The sequence below is a fragment of the Phoca vitulina genome, unplaced genomic scaffold, assembly GCF_004348235.1.
Source record: "Phoca vitulina isolate PV1807 unplaced genomic scaffold, GSC_HSeal_1.0 scaffold25, whole genome shotgun sequence".
Lineage (NCBI taxonomy): Eukaryota > Metazoa > Chordata > Mammalia > Carnivora > Phocidae > Phoca > Phoca vitulina.
This window is the reverse complement of record NW_022589728.1, coordinates 37,147,242-37,172,831: the sequence shown is the minus strand read 5'-3', so window position 1 is coordinate 37,172,831 and position 25,590 is coordinate 37,147,242. Positions and strand designations below refer to the sequence as shown.

Below are 25,590 nucleotides of genomic sequence, written 5' to 3'. Positions count from 1 at the left end.
TAAAGACCTAAACAAATGGAAAGACATTGCATGCTGATGGACTGAAAGATGTTATTGTCAAAATGTCACTTCTCCCCAATATAATCTATAGATTTACCACAACCTTGGTCAAAATTTCAGTAGACTCTTTTGTAAAAATTACTGAATTCTAAATTTATATGAAAATGCTAAGAACACAGAACAATGAAAGCAATTTTGAAAAAAAGAATAGTTGGAGGATTCACAATACCAGATGTCAAGTTAATATAAAGCTAAAGTAACCTATATATGATGTATGTATGTATTATAAAGCTAGGTAATCAAATAATGATAGATATATCATTTGAACAGAATAAAGAGCTCAGAAATTGACCTACATTTATATCATCAACTGATTTTCCACAATAGGACCAAAGTATTTCACTGAGAAAAGGATGGACAGATGTATGCCAAAAATTCACCTGGACTGCTATCTCATTCCAAATGCAAACGTTAAATCAAAATGGATAACCTAAATGTAACAGTGAAAACTAAAATAGTTCCAGAAGAAAACAACAGAGAAATTGTTACCTTGGATTAAGGAAAGATCTCTTAGTTAGGACTCAAAAAGCATGAGTCATAAAAGAAAAATTTCATTAAGTTGAACATCGAAATTAAGAATATTTCATCTTCAGAAGACATTGTTAAGAACATGAAAAGACAAATCATAGACTGAGAAAAGATATTTGCAAAACATACATCTGATAAAAGATTTATATTCAGAATATGTAAAATAAATTTTCAATTCAACACCAAGAAGACAAACAACCTAATAAGAAAATGGACAAAAGATTAGAACAGACACTTCAAAGAATTTATACAACTGATAAATAATCACATGAAAAGATGCTCAACTTCATTAGTTACTAGGGAAATATAAGTTAATGTCACAAATGAGGGACCACTACACAAACTGAGGAAGGCTAAAATGTAATAGAACCAATCTGGTGTGGGCTGGAATGTGGCGCAGATGCATCTTATAAATTGCTGTTGGGAATGCAACTTCCTAGACCCAATTTGGAAAACAGTTTGGTGGATTTGTCAAAATGTAGTTTCTTCTGCTCACCAAAAGATACTGATAAAGAAATGAAAAGAGAAGCAGCAGATTGGGAGAAAATATTCTAAATACATACTATATCGGACAAAGTATTCAGATTAAACAAAGAATTTCTAAAAATCAATAATAAAAAAGACAAACAATCCAATAAAAATGGATTAAAAACTAAGATAGTGGGGGTGCCTGGGTAGCTCAATTGGTTAAGCATCCGACTCTTGATTTTTGCCTCAGGTCATGGTCTCAAGGTCATGAGATTGTTGGCTCTACACTCAGCACAAAGTCTGCTTAGGATTCTCTCTCTCCCTCTCCCTCGCCCCTCCCCTCCCTCATGCTCTCTCTCTCTCTCTCTCAAAAAAAAAAAAAAAGGTATATATATATGGTGAGGAGTAAGTAGAAGATAGCAAGAGGGAACCTTTGGTGGCAGTGGAAATGTTCTATGTCTTGGCTGGGGCAATGGTTACCTAAGTGTGTAAGTTTATCAAAAGTTCAATTTGAACATATAAAATCTGTGGATCTCACTATATATAAATTGTATCTCAATTTTAGCAAACTAAAATTAATACATTCAAGTTATATTATGCATTGATTTACTCTTTTCTTTAATCAGCTTGTAATAATCTTGATTTCATACTGTTTGCATACTATAATATGAAAGTACTTTGTAAATTAAAAAGTACCATAGTGGTATAACGTATTATTAGTGCTACCTCAATAAAGTATTTCTTATCTGTCCTGGGGCACCTGGGTGGCTCAGTCAGTTAGGCAACCAACTCCTGATTTCGGCTTGGACTGTGATCTCGGGATCGAGCCCTAAGTCATGCTCCATGCTTGGCAGGGAGTCAGCTTGAGATTCTCTCCCTCCTTCTCCCCTGCCCCACCCCACCCACACTCTTTCTTTCTCTAAAATAATAAATAAATCTTTTTAAAAAATACTTCTTACGTGTCCTAAAATCACCTCTTGTGAGTTTCAAGAGGTATTTCTTGTTTCTAATGATCTAGGGTTTGATGGAAAAATTTAATATTTATCCTATCCTTTGTGACTAGATTTAAATAAAACCCCATATTAGTCTCTTTTGTAGTCTCTTCTCATTGCAAGTTCTCTCATTCTTCAATAAAATTAGGTATTCTTTTCCATACTGTTCACTAATTTTTATACTGATACATGATATCCTAGAGATGAATGGACCTCAGCATAATATTTTCAATATCCTTCTCAATAAGGATCAGTCACGTATTTACTGACCTTTGTGGTTATAAGAGCACACTGAGCTAATGTCTTTAGGAGTTTCCTAAATCTTTCATTTGTTCATAATTACTAATTTTGCATCAATGCTACTTATAAACATAGTTTAATAATGTCCTTCTAATTCTTAGCTTCTCTAGCTACAGCCACTGCTCTCTTGATCCTCAGTCATCTGCTATCCCCTCTCCGAGTGTATGTCAACAATTCCTGCAAGCAAATGTCTATCTTTCAGTTGCTGGTACCCTTATCTTCTCTAGTCTGACTTCCCTGGATATCTTACCTTGACTGACTCCTTAGATTCCAGACCACCAAACATACTTCTGACCACAAATAATCATAGACTGCCTACCCCCTGAACTGACTTCTTTGACATACTTCAGAGATCATTAGCACCTGAGTTCCTTAACTGTTGCTCTAGTACCAGAACAGACCCTGTGCATTGTACTCTCCAGAGCCTAGTGGTACAAGTCCTTCAAACTCTGTCAGGTTATGGCATCAATAACTGACAGGAATCTTGGAAGAATAAAAACTGGCTTCCATCTTTTAAAAAGTCTTAGCTAATATATTTTTAATGAAGCCCACAGAATTTTAATCCAATGTGAGAATAAAAATAGATCATAGTCTGTTAAAATGAAAGACAATAATGAGAAAAGAAGGGAGAGTCAGACAGAAATCAAGAGTCAGAGAAGGAATAAAAGAGACAATGAGGCAGAGAAACACAAAGAGGAGAGAGACTGAGCAAAATAGGGAACCCAGAGTGAAGAGCTGACAGAGACAGAGAAAGAAATATAGAAATGAATAAGATATAAGGAGAAAGAAAATCAGACAGAGTCAAAGGGAGAGAGAAGAGACACAGAGGTCAAGGATCGTTGGACAGAGAAAGAGAGAGAGAAGAGCCAGCCCATTCTTCTCTGTCTCCCTTCCCAATCATCCATCTCTTCTGGGGGAAAAAAAAAAGCCACAAACAAACAAAAAAAACCCACAAAATCAAAAACAAACAAGAATCATGGAAACTCCAAATGGAATTGATATTCACTTTGCTGTAGTGGGAATGAGGGACTTGGGGATTTGATTTCAATGAGTGCATGGAGAAAGGATGGAGGTTATACATGCACAGAAACAGCCAGCACCTCTCTAGTAACATTCTGCCTGTTCCTACATCCTTTCTCCAGCTGGCTTGAGAATTATCCACACAGTAAAGAAGAAGAAACTGATGGGATGTCTGGGTGTCTCAGTCAATTAAGCGTCTGCCTTCAGCTCAGGTCATGGTCCCAGGGTCCTGGGATCGAGTCCTGCATCGGGCTCCCTGCTCAGCGGGAGGCCTGCTTCTCCCTCTCCCTCTGCCTGCTGCCCCCCTGCCACTTGTGCTTGCTCTCTCTCTAATAAATAAATAAGATCTTTTTAAAAATTTTTTAAAAAGAAGAAGAAATTGAATCTAATGAGGCAAAGACTTCTGAACCAGAGGAAGGAAATTGGCCAGCTCCATGCCTTCTCTTCTCCCCTCAAGACCCAAAGGACATCCTTCAAGGAACACAAGGATTCTTCTTCCTTTTCCTTGCTCAGAATACTCTCCACCCTGAGAAATACCCCTATCTTTCAAGTCCCAACCCATTCCCCTTGTTCAGGGACAGAGATTTGTCCATCTCTGTCATTTGGGCATACAAGACCTGCTACACAAAAGTCATCAGTAAGTGTCCCTTAAATGAACATATATACACTGATTCTAGACATATAAGTATATACATACACACATATATTATACATATATTTACTACTTATATTGCATGAACTTTTATAAGGTTTGTACATAGTACTAAACAAAAATGTTCTAGGAATTTCCCTGTAGATCTATTCTCCCCAGTGTTCTCAACCACATTGATGTCATCATCATCCAAACTATTCACTCAGCACAAACTCTCTCATCTAATCAGTAAGGCCTGTTGATTTTGTCATGCAGCCACATGCCAAGAGAAAAGTCAAACCCTTCAGAATGGCTTCCCTAATCTTTTCCATCCTCCACACTGTTGCCAGTATCCTTTCCAATCAAGTCACTTTCTTCATGAAACACCTTCAAGAGAAATCCATACGGAAATAACTCCCCGTTTCCTTCAGAATTAAAATCAAATTTTCTATTTTGGTACTGGGAACTTTCCTAATTACACCCAACCCACCTCCAAATAGTCATTTCCCACCATTCTCCCTCCTCATCTCTAACCACATCACATTTGTCATCAATCCCTAAACCTCATTTTTCTCCTCCATCAGGCCTCTTTCCATGGACATTTACATTTACCTCCCACCTTCCTTCCACCCCCACTTCTCCACATCTAGATCTTTGAAAATTCAGCCCAAGTTGCACCTTGTTCCTCAACCTGATAATCATCCCTAGGGAGAGTTAGTCATTCCTGTCTTGGGGTTTCCAATACACACAAAATATGTATTTATTATAGCTCATATCATAGCATGTGGTAATTATTTTAGTATCTATCTTCTCCATTAGACTATGAGTTGTACAGGTATCGACACTGTCCTATTGACTTTTGAAAATATCCCAGGGCTTATCATAGAACCTGTGTGCAGTAGGGACCCGATAAATATATGAAAAATTAATAAACATACCTTTCTGTGCTTTAATTAGTTGCTTTCCAATTTCTAGTGTCACATAGGCAGTACCATTTAGAACTATGTCAGTTATGGTCTTCCAAGCATTAGGAGAGAGTCTTTCAGTGGGAGAAATAAAATTCCCTGCTGCATTGTTTATCACAATCTAATAAATGAGCAAGGCAAATAATAGAATTTTTTAGATAAGGAAGAACATTTTCCCTGAAGAGTTTTTACTTCTAAAACTTATTAATCCAAATAATACAATAAAGCTAAAGTTGATGGTCTGCTATAAAATAATACCATGAGATTTGGTTTGGTTTTACTTTTTTTGAGTCTGTGAAAATCTCCTGTGTTATCTACCAAATCTCAGAATCCTAATCTCTGTCTCAAAATTAGGGTAGAATCTATCATTAAGAAAACAAATACAGATTAAGCATATCTACCATTTGTCTATACTGTATTTCAAGGAATCTCAAAATGTCTTTTAATTTTGGTGACAGTCTGGCTTAATTTACCCAACGAAACTCTTGGTTAATAACCTGTTTCTTCACTATCAATAAAGATTCTGCCTAGTTCTATTAGCAGATTCAATATTCTTGGTCTGTCTGAAAATATCTTGAACTTAGAACAGTGCTCTCTTTGAGACTACTGGAGGAAATTGCTTCTTTCCAATATGTGAACAAGAAAACAGCAAAATACCCATGCACATCTCAGGTCTTAAAAGGAAAAATTTGGAGTATCTTATAGATTTCTTTACTTGTACCATTCTTCTCTACTGATAGAGATAATCAAAAGTTATTAGGAAAAGCAAAGAGCATGCATCATTTAAACTAGATATTGTGCTCTTGGATAACTGCTCTTCTTATTTCATAATCTCATTAAATAAAGTGAAATCAAGTTTGTTCTATATGACTGTAAATGCATTTTTAAAGTATTTCCGAAAGGCAATGGTGTAGCAGTTCACCTAATCTGTTCCCTGCTTTGAGCAAAGCTGGATCTTTCCTAAGGACAAAAAATACATGCTTCTCAACATAGCACTTGCTCACATCAATATTTTATTTCCTTAGTGCATCCTTAGCACATTTTGGTGGGTGGCATCAACACCAAACACCTCATACTTTGGCCTCATCACCATTACACTTACATCAGGATGTCCTGTAACTTTGATCAATTCCGACACAGTGTTTTGCACCATTTCAGGATTCCTCACATCACACTGAATTGCATGAACCTGAAAAATATCAGAGAGAAAAAGGAATCCTAAATTTTTCAAGCTTCTGAAACCAAAAACATGAATAAGTTATTTAAGCATGCTTTAATTCCTAAATCTGAATTAAATAACTCTTTTTAATGTACCTTATTTCCAGTTTGAGAAGAAATTTGTTCTGCAGTCGCTTTTAAAACATCAATCTTCCTAGAAATAAACACACAGTACTTTGCATGAGTTCTGAAATGACTTCATATTTTTTCTTTTTAATTCCATAAATTAAAAAACAAAGAGAATCTATAGGTTAAACAGATGCAATCTTGACAAAATACAAAAGCTGTATCTATAAACAAATCAGTTTGAATGAATTCACTTTCTAAAAGTTAAATTTGTACAATTTTTATATATCTAATACTCAATTATTAAATTATTTACTTTTAAACTAGTTGTTTTATATCTACACACAGCTTTAAAGTTATTTCCTTAATACAAAAATACTGATTCCAAGGGGTACATGCACCCTGTTGTTTATAGCAGCATTATCAACAATAGCCAAATTATGGAAAGAGCCCAAATGTCCATCAACTGATGAATGGATAAAGAAAATACAGTATGCATGTATGTATGTGTGTGTGTGTGTATATATACACATATATATATAATGGAATATTACTCAATGATCAAAAAGAATGAAATCTTGACATTTGCAACAATGTGGATGGAACTAAGAGTATTATGCTAAGAGAAATAAGTCAAAGAAAGACAAATACCATATGATTTCACTCATGTGGAATTTAAGCAACAAAACAGATGAATATACGGGAAGGAAAAAAAAAGAGAGAGCGGGGCAAACCATAAGAGACTCTTAACTATAGAGAACAAACTGAGGGTTGATGGAGGGAGGTGGGTGAGGGATGGACTAGATGGGTGATGGGTATTAAAGAGGGCACCTGTGATGAGCACTAGGTGTTATATGTAAGTGATGAATCACTAAATTCTACTCCTGAAACCAATATTACACTATATGTTAACTAACTAGAATTTAAATAAAAACTTGAAACATGAAAAATAAAATAAATAAAATTATTTCCTTAATTACAATAATTTCTGTTCCCTTGCCCAAGCCTCCTTTAGAAAGAAAACACAATGTGAACTAATACTATATAAAATCTGATATGTATAAAATTTATGTTAGTAGATTTTAGACTGAATTTAAGGATAAAAAAGCATTATATGCATTGTTTTATACTCTTGAAATAAACATGAAAAATAAATTATGTAGTGTTACAAAGAAAATAATATTTTAATATTTGTAAAAACATTATGATATTTAAAAAAATATTCTGGCCAATTTGCATTAAAGGAAACATCTGAAAGAAATTCCTTTGGCCCTTTGTAAATTACATAGTGACTTGTCATTCAGATTCTTATTCAGCTTATCTAAAAATTTTACACTATTCAAAATAGGAAGAAGGTGTAGATTTTTTTGACCAGTCTCTAAAGTTCTAGACTTACATAGTTATAGGGTCCCAGGATATGCCCAAGTAAGAAATTCCATCTATATGGCCTTATCCTTCCTACATTTATCACAATAGATGTTTTGAAACATCAGCCCATCTTACAGAAAATGGAAGGATTATATCCATTATCCTAGTACAAGGCTAACTATCCTTTGAAGCAGTAACTATAATCACTCCTACTGAAAACAAAGCAGCCTCAACACAGTACTTTTTATTTTTATTTTTATTTATTTTTATTTATTTTTAAAGATTTTATTTATTTATTTGAGAGAGAGAATGAGATAGAGAGAGCATGAGAGGGGGGAGGGTCAGAGGGAGAAGCAGACTCCCCGCTGAGCAGGGAGCCCGATGCGGGACTCGATCCCAGGACTCCAGGATCATGACCTGAGCCAAAGGCAGTTGCTTAACCAACTGAGCCACCCAGGCGCCCAACACAGTACTTTTTAACTTAAGCTTCAGGTACAAGAAAAAAAATTTTATCACTGAATTTGGGAAATGTATACATCATCAGTTCCATAATCAATCATTACTGATCTTCCTCAACATAACAATGGGGTTACATCCATGGTAAACCCATCATAAGTTTAAAATACCGTAATGTGAAAATGCATTTTAATACACCTAAGCTACTGAACATCATAGCTTAACCTGGCCTACCTTAAATTAGCCTATAGTTGGGCAAAATCATCTGACACAAAACCTGTTTTATAATAAAGTGTTGAATATCTCATGTAAACTTACTGAATACTGTACTGAAAGTGAAAAACAGAAAGGTTGTCTGGGTACAAAACGGTTGTGTTATCGGTTGTTTATCTTCATGATTGAGTGGCTGACTGCGAGCTGCAATTCACTGCCAGCATCATGAAAGAGCATCTTACCACATATTATTAGCCTGGGAAAAGTTCCAAATTCAAAATTTCAAGTACAGTTTCTACTGAATGTATGTATCACTTTCACACCACCGTAAAGTCGAAAAATCCTAAATTGAATCAATGTAAATCACGGTCCATCTGTATTTCTACCATTACAAATTGTAACTGATTTTTCCAAGGAAATTTATTTAAATAATCTAAAGGATATTTCGTAGAAAATTAAGATGAAAAACAAAAGACTCTGGCAAAGAGTGTTTTCAAAATCATGGCACAGAATTGTTTTATAATAGACTCTTGCCAGGCAATTCGCTGAGCGTGACTTACCGGCTGGCGATCACACACTGAGCACCTAGGCTGGACAGAAGAGCTGTCATTCCTTTACCAAGGCCAGTACCTCCCCCAGTGAGAAACGCCACTTTTCCTTGAAAGCTATTAGGCGGCAGCATGGCTTTTTGAAGGGGTAGGAAGAATTTAGACTGCAAAGCTTCATTGTTTTGATACAATATTTTTGTTCCATAACTGAAAAACTGAAAGGGAAAAAAAGATTAACTGAAATTTTCATAAATGCATTTCCACAAAATAGTTGAATTTCAAAAAACTTACTCTTGAATTTATTATTAATCAAATTCTTGGGTTAACAAACTCACTGTAAACATATTGGTATGTATTTAATCAATTATGACTCTTTTTCTACTGGAATGTTAAGTAACAGAATGGAAGGTTAAAAGCATGGTCTTTGGGGCAAGACTACACATGACAGAATTATCTCATTAGTTGTATAACCTTCAGCAAGTGATTTAACCACTTTGTGCCTCAGTTTCTTCTATAAATGGAGACCATAATAGAACCTAACTCATAGGACACTGTAAGCAGCACATGAGTAAATATAAATAAAATACCAAGTCCATTGTTTAGTATATGCCAAGCACTTTATAAATGCTAGTATTATTATTTACAGGGGTTCTGCTTAAATTTAACTTTAAAAAGCACTAACATAGCAAGGAAACAGTCAACAAAACTAAAAGGCAGCCTATGTAATGGGAGAAGACATTTGCAAATGTCTTATGAGATAAAGGGCTAGTATCCAAAATCTATAAAGAACTTAAGAAACTCAACACCCAAAAAATAAAAAACGCAGTCAAGAAATGGGCAGAAGACATGAACAGGTATTTCTCCAAAGAAGACAAACAAATGGCTAACAGACACATGAAAAAATGCCCAACATCACTCCGCATCAAGGAAATACAAATCAAAACCACAATGAGATACCACCTCACACTGGTCAGAATGGCTAAAATTAACAACTCTGGAAACAACAGATGTTGGCGAGGATGTGGAGAAAGGGGAACCCTCTTACACTCTTGGTGGGAATGGAATCTGATGCAGCCACTCTGGAAAACAGCATGGAGGTTAAAAATAGAGCTACCCTATGACCCAGCAATTTCACTACTATGTATTTATCCAAAGGATACAAAAATAGTGATATGAAGGGACACATGCACCCCAATGTTTATAGCAGCAATGTCCACAAAAGCCAAACTATGGAAAGAGCCCAGATGTCCATTAACAGATGAATGGATAAAGAAGAGATGGTATATATACACAATGGAATATTACTCAGCCATCAAAAAGAATGAAATCTTGCCATTTGCAATGATGTGGATGGAACTAGAGGGTATTATGCTAAGTGAAATAAGTCAGTCAGAGAAAGACAAATACCACGTGATTTCACTCATATGTGGAATTTGAGAAACAAAATAGATGAACATAGGGGAAGGGAAGGAAAAATAAGATGAAAATTGAGAGGGAGGCAAGCCATAAGAGATGCTGAACTCTAGGAAACAAACTGAGGGTTGCTGGAGGGAAGGTGAGTGGGGGGAAGCAATAATTGGGAGATGGGCATTAAGGAGGGCACTTGATGTAATGAGCACTGGGTGTTACATACAACTGATAAATCACTAAATTCTACCTCTGAAACTAATAAAAAAATAAAAAATAAAAAAAGATCCTAGTTGAAAGATGCATTCTAAAAAAAGATGCAAAAAAAAGAAATAACATAAAGCATATTCATCTTTTAACAAGAATAATTTGGATAAAAATCACATTCCATTTTTGAATCACTGAAAAAACTATTAAAATTTCCTCATAAGGTTTATTAAATCAAATGCCTCTTCCTATGTTGTCTTCTGGATAATAAATTTAGAACAGATAACTATTTGTTACATTTGAAATAGGGGGAAAATAACATTTTACACTAAAAATATTTGTATTGCCTTACCTTATGTCTTACAATTCACATTCTCACATTACTTGTGAAAACCACTGCCATTCTCTCACATTTAATTATAAAAACAAACTTTAAGTGTTGAAAATAACAAACAATAAAGAGCTAATTTCATTAAGTGCTTACCATATGTCAGGATTTGATATCAAACCAGTTCATCTTCACCACCCTATGAAATAGATATTATTTTTACACCTCACTGGACAGGATATGCCCAGAGAAGTTAAACATATTGCCCAAGTCACAGAACCAAGATTCAAATGTGGTCTGACAGGCTCCAGAATCCTCCCTCATCATCATCTTATATATTTCCTCACTACTCACTGAACTCCCACAGAGCTTAATGATCACACCAAAGAGGCACATGATATTCCCCATCAGGTCATGGTTGGAAATTAAAACTCCAGAATCTATCATTTCCTGCTAGAACATTCCTGTAAGCTAAGTGGGCTGCCATCAGTTGGTCTGGGATATCTAGAAATTTAGCCTAAAGAAACAACTGGTAATATGGTCAATGATTTAGGATAAGGCTGTTTATCAACTGGAAATTACACAAGAAAATGCATATGATACGATGTTATATGGGAAAAAAGTATACAATATGTTCTTAACTATAAATAAAAATATATGCTTGGAAAAAAGACTAACAAAAAAACAACAGTAAGTAGTAGATTCAGTATTTACCATGTGCAAAGGTCTACTAAAGACTTTCAATGCATTACCTCACAACAATCCTATAAGGTAAATTCTATTACTATCCCCAATTTATAGATGAAAAAGCTGAAACATAAAAAAGTCAAGTAATTAACTTTTAAAGACAAACAGTTAAGTAGAAAAGACTTGACTCAAACCCAAGATGTGTCTGACTTCAGAGTCCACCCACTACTTTCCTTACACAGTTATTATCTCTAGATGATGAGATTACGGATGATTATTTTTGCTTTTTGTTTGGTTGGGTTTAGTATTTTCAAAATCTTTTCAATAAGTATGATTTGCTTTTATAATCAGGAAAAAATGTGGTTGAAAGACAGAATTTGAAAACATGTATAAAATAATTGGTAAAGACAAATTTGTAAATCTGATTATGTTCCATGCTGGTCATTGTATTTCCTTTAGCTTCATGTTGACAAAGCATTTTCTTTTTGTATCCTTTTGCCAAAGCATAATAATCCAAGCAACCTACAATAATAATCTTTCTCTACATAAATGGCAGTTTTACTTAAGGCTGCTGCCGCCTCCAGGACTATTACATTAAAATGATGAATCAGGAAATTTGCACAAATAGGCTGGTGAGTTTGTCATTTTCCACTAATAATGAAAAAAATGTGTTCTAATTGTTCAAAGGCTCTAAAAGGAACTTCTATTTATTTAGTGTTGATTTGTGCAGGGAATATGATGTGGTGCTTTATGAAAGATAAATTAAGTAAATAAATAAAATATTTGTATATACATATTTTTATTTATCTTAAAACATTTTCCCAACCTCCCCAATAATAGAAGAAAGAATATAGAGGCAAAAATATAATCACTTTGATAATAATTCCTATATCTATAAGGTATTAGGTTACTACATAGCACAGGCTTACTTGTTGTATTTTATTTGATCTAATCAATACTGATTTCTCCCACCAAACCAAAAGTGAAGAAATTGATATGCTATTTTAATTCATATTACCTTCTGATAATTCATAGCATATATGCTATTAAAAATTAAATTCAAACCATCTGTTTGCCTAAAAACAAGTTGTTCATTTCAATATTAAGACCCATAGAGATGAACAGACCTCACGGAATCATGTTTTATTCGGTCTCCTACTTCTATAAAGAAGAATCCTGAATAACCTGAAATAGCATTTTGGCCATTTCTTTTTGAGTCATAAAAAGTGGATACAAAATAGACTTTTAAGTTTTCAAATCTTGCTTTGTGTTTTTTCTAGAAATAAGTTGTCTTTTGAAAATAAGTATCTTTCATATCAAAATTTATTTCTCTGGACATCTTTATTTTTTTTATTTTTATTTAAATTCAAGTTAGTTAACATGTAGTGTATTATTAGTTTCAGGGGTAGAATTTAGTGATTCATCAGTTGCATGTAACACCCAGTGCTCTCATTACATCAAGTTCCCTCTGTAATGCCTATCACCCAGTTACCCCAACCCCCCCCCCCCCCCCCCTCTCCCGCAACCCTCAGTTTGTTCCCTATAGCTGGGTCTCTTATGGTTTGCCTCTCTCTCTGTTTTTATCTTATTTTATTTTTCCTTCCTTTCTGCTATGTTCATCTGTTTTGTTTCTTAAATTCCACATATGAGTGAAATTATACGGTATTTGTCTTTCTCTGGACAGCTTTAAAATTTAAAATTCTTAAAACTCTCTAATGTTTTCGATTTTGGCAAACAAATTTACTTATTAGAAGTTCTAAAATCTCCCCTCCCCCAAAAAAACCCAGCTATCATCTGCCTTCCGCTCCATACTCATGACTCTCCCACATCATATAAACAATATCTTCCTCCTTCATGTGGTCCTAAATGATAGCATCTAAACTAATGAAAAGTGATCATACTTCTAATCCTCAGAATGGCAATTCTTTTAAGAGTCTTGACTGTCTCTTCCCTAGAGGATGAAGACTATATAGCATTGAGATTTAACCTTAAATTACCTAAGTATTTTGACTGGTCTCGAATGCTAGAATAAACACCTACAATAAAGGCAGATTGGTGACCCAAGCCAGATGTTTTGTTAGGCCTGCCCAGTATTTTACAATTTTGAGCCAATATTTGGATACCGGGAGAATTCAGATAAAAATCAGAAGCTCTACCAACACTCAGGTCCAGCTTCTAATAAGACTGAGTTAATGCCCCCTTGAGACAATGCCTGAGCTCTGACCAGTCCCCACACACACAGGTAAAATGAACCCTTTTCACTGGGCAACCACTGTCATTTATAGGGCCATCCAGAACTTGAGGCATTTGAGCGCGTAACTCCTCGTCTAAATGAAACCCAAGAATCCAATACAAAATAGAAAGGGGAAAAATGATTTTTTTTATACCAATGTAAAAATAATCATTTAATGTTCTAGGTATACTATTAAGAAAACTGAGTTTCAAATCTGTAAAAATCACTATTAACAGACCCTCACACAGAATTTGTGGAGCTAAGGAAGGTAATATTTAAATGACTCTTAGAAATCTTACCATCACTGTCACCATTACTAATTGACTGGGCCTCCACATTAAAATCCCATACCTCAAAAACACTGATGTCCATGGGCTGCTGGATTGCTCAGTTGGTTAAGCATTTGCCTTCAGCTCAGGTCATGATCTCGGGATCCTGGGATCGAGCTCCACCTCAGGTTCCCTGTTCAGCAGGGAGTCTGCTTCTCCCTCTCCCTCTGCCCCTCCTCCCCACTCCTGCTCTCTCTTTCTCTCTCTCTCAAATAAATAAATAAACAACAACAACACTGATGTCCTCCAGAGTCAAAAATACAAAAATTAAGCTCTTTAGCCTGACATTCAAGCTGGACAACATGGCTTCAACCTACCTTCCTGGCCCTACTTCTAACCAGTTCCACCACTTAGAGGTATACTCCAACGCCCACCAACCCCGCAGCACTCCTGAAACTTGCCAAAACTTTCTTCTGGCCTTTGCTCCTGATTTATCATCTGCCTGAACTCCCCCCACTTTATTTGTCAACCTAGCAGAACCAGCCTTCAAAACCAAGCCAAAGTGTCAAAAACTGTTGACACTTTTGAACATGTGTCTCTGTTAAAAATGGGCCAAATGAATCCCTCCCTCCATCAGGATATCAGTTTTCTGCACCAGACTGTGAGCACCCAGGAAGACAGAACAGTCTCCATTCATTACTATAATAGGGTTTCTAACACCAATTAGACATTCAGTAAATGCTTGTTTTATTCACTGTAACCTGACTGGCCAGACTCCAATGCCATCAAAAGTACATGAGTGCAGACAAGTAGAGTCTTATGGAGCTATGGCTACAAATCCAGCTCTCTGCTGCTTGTTTCATCAAGTTGAAATACTCACTTCCAATGACTCTAAATTATGCCATCTTAAAAATTAGTTTAACCCCCCAAAATCCAAATCTATTGATACATGAATATTAACAAGTTATTTGCAAATAGAAAAACTGGGCAAAGGCCTTAAAAAGATAGTCCACATGCAAAAAATACAACCATATTTGTAACTGGGTGAATGTAATTAAACAAAGAAGATATCATTTTTCTCTCACAAGATTGGTAAGGTTCAAAATTTCATAATACATAGTACAAAAAATAGCTTATTAAAGTCACTCTTAAAATCTGTTGATAGGAGTTGGGGCAACTTCTTTGGAGGCCAATTTGGTAACATATCAAAATATTATCTAAAATATACACACCCTTTAACCCAGCAACTCCACATTTAGGAATTAATCCAACAGATACACTCATTCTTTGGGTGGGAGGGAAAAGCTATGTTCAAAGATATGCACTAAGATGAAAATGAAATTAATAATTCTATTCACAATCACATCAATGGGAATAAAATGCCTACTAATAAATGTAATAGAAGTACAAAATTTATAAATTAAAAACTATAAAACATCATAAGAGATTAAAGAGGACCTAAATAAATAAAAAGACACCCTGTGTTCATGGATTGGAAAACTTAATTTTGTTAAAATGACAATACTCCCCAAATTGATTTACAGATTCAATGCAATTCCTATCAAAATCCCAGTTGGCTTTTTGCAAAAGTTGACGAGCATATCTCAAAATTCACTTTTAGGGACTCAGAAATGCAAAGGATACAGAATAGTCAAACATATAATATATGAAAGCATTGTTTGTAATCAAAAAGACTAGAAAACAATCTATCACCATTTCAATAGCAGATATAACCAACCAATTAGGGCACATCCATATAACAAAATACTGTGTATCTTTTAATAGAATATATTCTATTCTAATAACAATATATGGTTATTCAATCACTCAACAAATATTTGTTGAATACCAGCAATGCAAGGCATTACATGTTAAGGAAAATAATCCAACGTAGGGAAATATATATAAAATGTTCCCGTTTGTATGGTGTCTCTTAATGAAAATATCTTCATACATATGTTGATATATGAACAAAAATTGTTGGAAGGATCCACAAGAAACTATTCACAGCACTAACCTCTTGGGAGAGAGAGACTTTCTGTACAGTCACTAGATATCCTTTTGTACTGTGTAGTGTTGGATAGGTTCATAAATTAGTTTTTTATTAAAAATAGTTAACATAGGGGCACCTGCGTGTCTCAGTTGGTTGAGTGTCCAACTCTTGGTTTCAGCTCAGGTCATGATCTTGGGGTTGTGGGATCAAGAGCCCAGCACAGGGCTCCCCACTCAGCGGGAGTCTGCTTCCCCTCTGCCCCCCCGCACCCCCCTGTACGCGCTCTCTCTCTCTAAAATAAGCAAATAAATATTTTTAAAAAATAGTTACCACAAAATCAAATCATATATGCAAGCACACAATATAATAAGGGTATAGAGGAAAACAAAGTTACAGCAAGAACACTAGCATATGATCAGTGTTACAAGAATGTTATTTAAAGTGTAAGCACTATATATGCCACACTTAAATGTGAGCTATACTTCTAAGGAAAATGAAACATGACATATCTATTTATTTTTGCGGGGTTTCTAAGTACCTGTTAGTTTAGGTTAACATGAATATTTTTTTTTTTTTAAGGATTTTACTTATTTATTTGAGAGAGAGAATGACAGACGGAGAGCACGAGAGGGAAGAGAGTCAGAGGGAGAAGCAGACCCCCTGCTGAGCAGGGAGCCCGATATGGGACTCGATCCCGGGACTCCAGGATCATAACCTGAGCTGAAGGCAGTCGCTTAACCAACTGAGCCACCCAGGCGCCCAACATGAATATTTTTTAAGAATAAATTTATCCTGACTCAAATTCACAGGATAAGAGCTTTGCAGACTGGGCCTTGACTGTCATATAAAAATGTCAGCTTGGTAAAGACCTGACAATCTTATTTTTCAAAGGATGACTTTGAAAAATGGGTATTTTTGCATTCCCAATGCAACTCGATAGTCTGTGCACACAGTAAGCCTCCAGTAACTACTCCCCAATGTATTTTGTCCAGTTGTTAGAAGGCACATGTCTGTGCCTTGCATGCACTTTTCAATGTCTAGACCACTGCCACTTCAGCACAGCAGAGGTGGCTCTTAGCTGGAAGCATCTGGAAATACAAGAGGGAGCTGGGCAGGATGCTCTACTTGATGCTCCAGCACAGAAACAGTGCTGCAGAATGAAGAATTGTCCCGCCCCCGCATACCAATATCGATCCTACAGACTGTAAAAGAACTGAGGAGCCCAAACTCTACCCACATCAATGGCTTGCCACAGGCCATGTTGCACTCGAGCTCTCTGCATGTGTGGATTGCTTGAGTACCTCTACCCTCTCCTTCACTTAAAGCAGGGCACTGAACAGAGGCCACTGATATTCTAAGCTTCTGCAGAACACAGATCTCGTTGCCACAGCAACTTGAAGGTAAGGCTGAGCAAATATAAAAGAAAGTGAGCTGGACTCCAAGCTGCAGTGGCTAGGCTGAATTATGCAGTTGTTGCCCGTAGCAAGACAGAAATTACATTTTTAAGTAATGATACACCTTATAGCAATGAACATGAGTCCTTGAAAAAGTAGTTGCTCTGAGCTTCAGGGTATATTTCCCATTTTTATTACAGTTCTTACCTGCCTGCAGTTAGATGTGGACCAAACAGATGCTTCACGAATACTTCCCAATAAAGGGAGATGAAATCAAGGAGATAAATTAGCAGGCAGTTTGAAATTTTGAACTGGGTTCTTCACTCCTGCTTACCTCTCATTTGAGTAACCTCATTGATGCCCATCACATTAGTCATAACTAACATGACTATCTTTTCTGAACCAAAAAAATAACACCCCTGTTCTTAAAAAGGCTTTGTTTTGGCTTGGGAATTTGCATATATGAAAAAATATTAGAGATAAACATATTATGATTTGGTATGGAGTTAACTCATTTATCTATTTCTAACAAGTTTTTAAGGAGCATCTCCTATGGCCTAGGCACTCTTCTAGGAAATGGCAATACAGCAGTGAGCAAAATAGATACAATATTCTACTGTGAGCACCCAGCACAGATTATTTTTGGAGGGTGGGGATAAATTAAACAATATATATACTTAGCATATTAAAAGCTAATACACGCTGTGGGGAAACATATGTGTTTAGAGGGCTACTCTATACTGTTCTGCATGCTATGTTGAGAAGGAATGTAGGAGGCAAGGTTGGAAGCAGGGATGATGCTTCTGTAGCAGGCCAGACAAGAGGTAATGATGGCTTAGACCTGGATGCCATCATCAGAAGGGGTAGGAAGTTAGCAAATGAAATTACTTGCTGGTAGGAAGGGCCCAGAAAATGAGATAATAAATTATCACTGTACTTAATATTGTCTGGTCCAATTATTTCTTGCCTCAAAGCCAACCTCAGCACATGTTGACCTATTTCACTAAAGGTGGATAAGAGGCCCCCCACTTTCCTGAAAAGATCAAGCCCATTCAGCTGAGAGAGCCTTCTCCACCTCTCTCCCCTATACCTCAGTATTCTGCTACTCTTTGCATTGCTTTTGTGTTTTAGAAAGTAAGATTTAACTCTGAGCTAAAAGGAAACGGAGACCAGTCAGACAGGTGTTGGGTCTAGGGTTGAAGTAACGAGGGCAGGAGAAATAAAGACAACACTTCCCACACAAATTTAACATGTAGTCCAGCCTGAATTCAGAAGCCAACCAGCTGGAAGTGGTGAGCAAGAAGGGAGAGTTTACATGGCTACTTGCTGGGTGCTGCTATAAATGACAGGATTGACATGGGAAGAGCCAAGTTGGAGGATTGAAGACAGTGAGTTTTGTATTGGAAACGCCATACCTGCAACACCTGTGGGACATTCAGGTGAACATACCTAACCTGCGGGTGGAAATACAGTTTTGGAGTCCAGAAAATAACTCAGGGCTAAATGTAAATGGCAACATTATTCAATAATTGCGAAAGCCTGCAGTTCTACCACTGATGCAATGCAGTGTGGGTGTTTCCCCAGACTGGAAGGGACCAAAGTATAGTTGTCCCCTTACTCTTAACTTACTTATACTTACCCAGGAATTTCTTTTTTTTTTTATGTTATGTTAATCACCATACATTACATCATTAGTTTTTGAGGTAGTGTTCCATGATTCATTGTTTGCGTATAACACCCAATGCTCCATGCAGTACGTGCCCTCTTTAATACCCATCACCAGGCTAACCCATCCTCCCACCTCCCTCCCCTCTAGAACCCTCAGTTTGTTTCTCAGAGTCCATGGTCTCTCATGGTTCATCTCCCCCTCCGACTTCCCCCCCTTCATTTTTCCCTTCCTGCTATCCTTTTTTTTTTTTTTTTAACATATAATGTATTATTTGTTTCAGAGGTACAGGTCTGTGATTCAACAGTCTTACACAATTCACAGCGCTCACCATAGCACATACCCTCCCCAAGGTCTATCACCCAGTCACCCCATCCCTCCCATCCCCCACCACTCCAGGAAACAAACTGAGGCATTTCTGATTCCAAGGTGAATTATCACCCCAGGGAGAGAACAGCATAGGATAGCTGAGAATGCTAATCATTTTCTGCCTGGAATTTTCTTTAAAACCAAGGGTTGCCAAACCTTGATGGAATGCCTTTTATTATGGGCTGTAGACAACCCTAACTTTAGAAAATCCCTCCTCTTTTGATGTGTTTTATAATGATCTTTGTGGAGATGTACATATTTTTTAATATTCTAAAATTAGCTTTATAGTTTTGGGAGGAAGTTTGTTTTGAAATTTCTTCACATGCATATTTGAGCTCTGAAACCATCATTCATCTATGGGACTCTCTCTTAGTGACTCCTTCAAGGCCTCTTTCTCTTCACCTGATACATCCAATTCATCTCCAGTCCCACATATTTTACCTCCCAGTCAGTATCTTTCCTCTCTATCCACCGCTTGACTTCAAAGGTCCGTATCTCCTGTCACCCACAAATACAGAGGTCATACTTTATGTCATCTCTTGTCTCTGGCCTCGTCTCCTCTCTCCAACCTGTCTGTGATGCTGCCCTCCAGAATACTGCAAACCTGCTCATGCTACTTTTCACCTTAAGATCGATCTATAGCTCCCTGGTAGCTGCATAAAGTCGATTCCTTAGCTTCACACAGCATGTCAAGTCCTTGTGACTTGACTCTTGTCCATCTCTCCAGCCTCTTTTCCCTCTTCTTTACCCCCTTGAAATCTGCACTCAGGAAAACAAAATACACAGGGTTCCCCAAACAAAAACTGTTTCCTACCTCCCTATCTATACCAAATCGATCCCCACATCACTCAACATTCATCATTCAAAGGTAGTTCTAAGAGTTCCGATGCCTTCCCTAACACTCCCAGACAGAATTAAAATTCTTATCTCCATCCCTGTAACCAGTTCCCCCTGGTAAGTGCCCTCTCTCAGTGGCATGGCCCTTAGCTCAAGGGCCACAGACAGAAATCTGGGCTCCATTTCATAGAGTACATCCAAACCACAAAGTCCAATTTGTCTTAGTCCTAAATAGCTCTAATGCTGCCCTTAATGCAGACTCCTATCACTTCTGTTTGACTTCCCGTCTCCCTATCTCAAGTCTTACCTGATAATATTACTTCCCTGCTCACAATTGTGATGGTGCTATATCACCTCAATATGGCCCAATCTTCCTAATTGCCAAGGCCTCTCAATTTACCTCCTAAATATCACTTGACTTTGAGTTTCTCTGCATCTACAGCCATTCCCTATCTGAGGCCACCATGGAGAGAGGAGTACCCAGATTTGACTACATGCCTGTTTTTACCCCCACTCCCATGCTGTCAGGATAAAGCTCTCACTCTTTAATGTGGCCCACTGGCTGCTCATTAGCTTCTGCTCATTAGCCTCTCCCCACCTGCCTCCCTACTCTCTACCTATACACTTTAGCCTGGCCCTTCACACAAGCCACTCTCCCACCTAGTACTTTCTCATATTCCTCCCCTTAGCTAACTCCTATTCATCCTTCAGGTCTCAGCCTAGATGTGTACCCCAAAATATATTCCATAAAAATTGTACACTCCTCCCACTGGGAGTGGGAAATGCTTCTTCCCCAATCCTGACGTTTCCTTCCCAGAGGGGAGCTCAGTTAGTGTAACTCCGGGCTTCTTTCCACACCCTTAGTTTCCTGGTCTCCAGAGATAGTTTATCTGACTGGTACATTTTAAGAGAATAATTGGGCACGAGTAGGCCTTAAGCCTTCCTCCTCCAGAGTTAGCTGCCCTCAGAGAGCAATTCTACTGTCCTTCTGAGGCAGCAAGTCAGCCTAATTCAGGAAGTCCAGTTAACAGGGCCAGTTGGCTCTCACATGGAATGGTAATAAGTGATACTTTGGCCTCTATCTTTACTCTTTGTTTTCCAAACTGGAGAAGAGAGATGCTTTATTTTTGGACCTCTTCTGAGATCAAGAACACTCATCATAATACTTACCATATTATACCATAATGTCATTCTATTATAAGCTTCCTGAGAGCAGGAATCAGCTCTTTCTCATCCTCATATCCCTAGTACCCTGCCTAGCACATAGTAAATGCCCAATTTGCCATATGAGTGAGTGAAGCCCACCATGCCCTGACCCCAGCAACCTCTCCAGTCTCATCTCCATTGCACTCTTCTCTGACCCTGTATTTTAAACTCCACAATACTAAGCCACTTTTTTTTTTTTTTTTTTAGAAATAGGCTATGCTCCCTCACTTCTTGATATATGCTATTCCTTAGGTCTAGATCACATTTGAGGCCCCATATATTCCAACTCCTCCTTTAAAAGTCAGCCCTGGAAGCCACCTCCTCCATGAAGCCTTCCCTGCCTCCTCCAGGCACACACCATTTTGTTCATATATGCATTCTAACATACCTCTGCATTTTCAGTCTACTCATACCCTGATGACCTACTAGACTACCGTTTTCAGACATTTATATATTCTATAAAGCAAAGCAAGAAATACACTTTATATTGCAACACAGTACACACATTCATTCATGTAACAGGTATTTATTACATGTTTACTCTATGCTAGGCACTCTTCTAGGCCTAGAAATACAGCAGTGAACAAAGAGGATATAAATCCTTGCCTCCAAGAAGCTTATATTCTGGAATTTTAGGTTGGGTACAGAAAGATTTCTTAAGCTTTTCAGATAGGAAAGCTCAGAAAGAAAGAAAACTCAAAACACACATGGAAAAAAAAAATCCACTGGCCTTCCATTTTTCCCTGACAATATTCAGTGTTAGAAGACAATGAAAACTGGGCGCCTGAGTGGCTCAGATGGTTAAGCGTCTGCCTTTGGCTCAGGTCATGATCCCAGGGTCCTGGGATCGAGTCCCACATCGGGCTCCCTGGTAGGCGGGGAGCCTGCCTCTCCCTCTGCCTCTGCCTCTCTCTCTCTCTCTCTCTCTGACTCTCATGAATAAATAAATAAAACATTAAAAAAAAAACTTTAAAAAAAGGAAGACAATGAAAACAATGTTGATTCAGTTCTAAGGGGAAAATAAACATAATACATCCAAGCAAAATTATGCCCCCATCCTTTTTACCAGCACCCATCCTTTTTACCAGCACAGACACCTCGAATGTTGTTCACCAAATGTCAAGACTGGTTATTTCTGGGTGGCCAGTTTAGGGTCTTGTGTTACTTTTTTTTTAACTATATTACCTGAATTCATATTAGTCAGATATCATTTTTATAAAAATCCTAAAGTTATGACTCTTGATAAAAACAAAAGGAAAGGAAGTATGGCAGTGTGCATCACAGACATCTAATAATTAATCCACAAAAGGAAGAATGGTAAATTAAAAAAAAAAACAAACAGGTTTCTTTCTTAAAATCATTTTGCTCCACAAAATTGATTTCCATGTCCACTCATGATTATCCATAGCTTGAAAAATATATATGAGGCTTAATGATGGTACAGGTACCTTTTCAACCAAGTATCTCCAAAGAATGCCCAACATTTAATAGGCACTTAATTAGCATTTCCTGATAAACCACTTAATGTGTACACATTTTCCTGAGAGCAACTTGAGAGCAGAGGTCATTTTTTTTTTCCATCTTTGCAACCCCAGGGCCGGGCACAGAGCCAGTTCTGCAAACCGTTTTATAATGATCTTTGTGGAGATCAAAATAAACGTTTGTTGCACTGAATTGAGGCCTACTAGCTAAACAGCACAATTTTAATATAACACTTCATAAATACAACGTTTAACAAATGAAACATTTCTCTTGGTTCTTGGTAACAAAAATACTCAAATTAGGAGTTTTAATTGTAATAACTAGTATTTGAGCACAAAAACATGATGTTCCCTGGAACAACCTCCCACTTCACAGATGTAAAAATGCTTCTCCCAGGAATTCAAACCCAAGGCTGCATGTGCCAGGAAAACAAACCACACCAAAAGGCGCCTTTGCTGGCTCTGAACCCTGAACCTCAAAATTTCTGTTTTTCTTAAGGAAAAGAATTTCAAAATTGACAGATTACAGTTAATTTTTAAATGAGTTCATTTTCTCCCTCTCATACTCTATTGTCTAATAGTGTCAGAAGAGTTGGGATATGGTCTGTGTGACCTTATTACTACAGTCCTAATGATTTGTTGGGGGTTGGGGGAGACAATGACCTCTGAAGGCTCTTGTCTACCTCACAGAGCTGTTGTACACAGAGAAAGTTCGAGAAGAGGCCAGAAAACACAGGCTTCTTTCACAATGGCTTATAACCAAAATCTTTACAGGAAAACGGTATCAACAAAACCTTAGTGTTGAACAAATACCACTTTTTAAAAGAAAGTTCTCTTACTTGAGAGACTTAACCATACTATTTCCTCATGTTCACATTTGGAACTGCTGTCTCCAGTTTTCAAAAAAGAACACCATGGCTGCCCATTCTGTTGGACTTAAAAAAGGTTTTTTCATGGCTGGCAGAATAATTTCTACCTGGCTAAGGAAATTGAACTTTTTGGTTTAGTTTATTAAGATTTTTTAATTTGCTTGGGGGAAGGGACTGTCTTGGCTATTACTGCTTTTTTCTATATCTTCCTTTCTCTTTCCTTATCCTCTCCAGCTGTCTTCACTTGCATTTTTTATTTGGACTCTGGGTCCAGTGGACATACATAAGTTGACAAAACAAAAAGTTGTCTCTCCCAAAGCATGGGGGAGATAGAGGTGGAAGCCAGCCTAAGACACAACTCTCCCAGCTTTATCTCTAGGAAGGGGAGTCTGGACAGCTGGGTTTGGGTTTTTTTCTTTTTATAAAAATGTTTAAGTGAATATGTTTGTATTATATGTTTAATTTGCACAACTAACGCATGAATGGATTTTCCTCATAAAACAAGGACTCATATAAGGCCAGTGCTCCCTGGGACCCCACTCTCACCCCAGTTCCTCTCCCATCCCTCAAAGGGCCAACGTGTGCAGTGTCCTCCAGTCTTTCTACCTATTTACACACAATTTTGAAGCTTCCAGGGACATGAAAACTTTGAGAGCCACACCATGCACTTCACACACACTTTCTCTGACAGCAGAACGTGACTTCGCTCCTTCTTAACCCCAACCCCCCGGCTCCCACTCCCCCCGCGCGTCCCCGCGCCCCGGAATCCCCTGTCCTGGCTCCCTGCATCCCGGGGTCCGAATCCTTGCTGTGCGCGCCCCCGGCCGCCGTCCCGGAGACCCGCACGGGCAGGGCGCTCGCTGGGGGCGAGCCGGGCCCTCAGTCCCTCCAGCGTCGCCTTACCCGCCGAGGACCGTGGCCCCGAACAAGGAAGACCTGGCCTAGCAGCGCCATCTTCGACCTCCAGGACTTGGTCTGAAACCCGCAAGGTTCAGGGGGCGGGGCCGGGGTACGGAGCAAGGGCGGGCCGGGGCCGGGGCCGGGGCCGGGCCAGGCCGGGCCGGGGAGCGGGGGCGGGGCCGGAGCCAGGGCGGGGGACAGGGCCGGAGCCAGGGCTGGGGCCGATCAGGGGCGCGATCGGGTCTCCGAGGCGGGAACCGGTGCTCAGGCGGGGGCAGATCGGGGGCGCGATCGGGGCCGGGCAGGGGCAGGTGGGGGAGGGGGAGGGGGGCGCGGAAAGGGGAGCGGGGGCGGGGGGCGGGATCGGGGCCGGGGCCGAGCGGGCGCGGAAAGCTTGGCCCGGCCAGGCGGGCGCGAGGAGGGGGGGGCGGAAGGGGGAGCAGGGGGCGGGGCCAGAGCGGAGGCGGGGCCGGGGCTGGAGCCGGGAGAGGGGAGCTGGGGTGGCCCGGGGCTGGAGCGGGGAGAGGGGAGCCGGGGCGGGTCTAGGTGACTGCGACGCCCCGCGCCCCCTACCTCTAGTCTAATTCGTGGTTGGTGTGGCGCTGAATCATACATCATCAGAGTAGTAACATCTTGGATTTAAAACTCAGCCTCCGTTGTCCAGGGGCGAAGCGCTTGAAATCTAACAAAAGGTGCAGCTTCTGGGCGGCTTTGACTTTCCGCTGGACGCGCTGCCCCCTATCGCCGAGAGGCAGCTGGGCTTTGACCTAGGGTCCCACTTTTGCTTTTCTCGCAAAGGGAGTAATACACAGGTTAGAAGCCAAGGCGTACCTTTAGTACATCATTCTCCATCTTAGTGTCATGTACCTGTTGACATGCTGCATAAACTCAGATCACATTTTCTTCCTCAC

At 38.6% G+C, this 25,590-nt stretch overlaps 1 protein-coding gene across 1 annotated transcript in view; it reads right to left on the bottom strand.

Moving 5' to 3' along the window:
* Positions 1-24,782, bottom strand: part of DECR1 (2,4-dienoyl-CoA reductase 1) — a 44,627-nt gene extending 19,845 nt beyond the window's left edge. The window contains exons 1-5 of the mRNA XM_032421729.1: positions 24,683-24,782; positions 8,846-9,048; positions 6,279-6,336; positions 6,067-6,153; positions 4,938-5,085 (exon numbers count right to left, since the gene is read on the bottom strand). Of these exons, the coding sequence (XP_032277620.1) occupies positions 4,938-5,085; positions 6,067-6,153; positions 6,279-6,336; positions 8,846-9,048; positions 24,683-24,733 (547 nt within the window). The 5' untranslated portion in view covers positions 24,734-24,782. The remainder of the gene's footprint in view (positions 1-4,937; positions 5,086-6,066; positions 6,154-6,278; positions 6,337-8,845; positions 9,049-24,682) is intronic.
* Between the last annotated feature and the right edge of the window lie 808 nt (positions 24,783-25,590).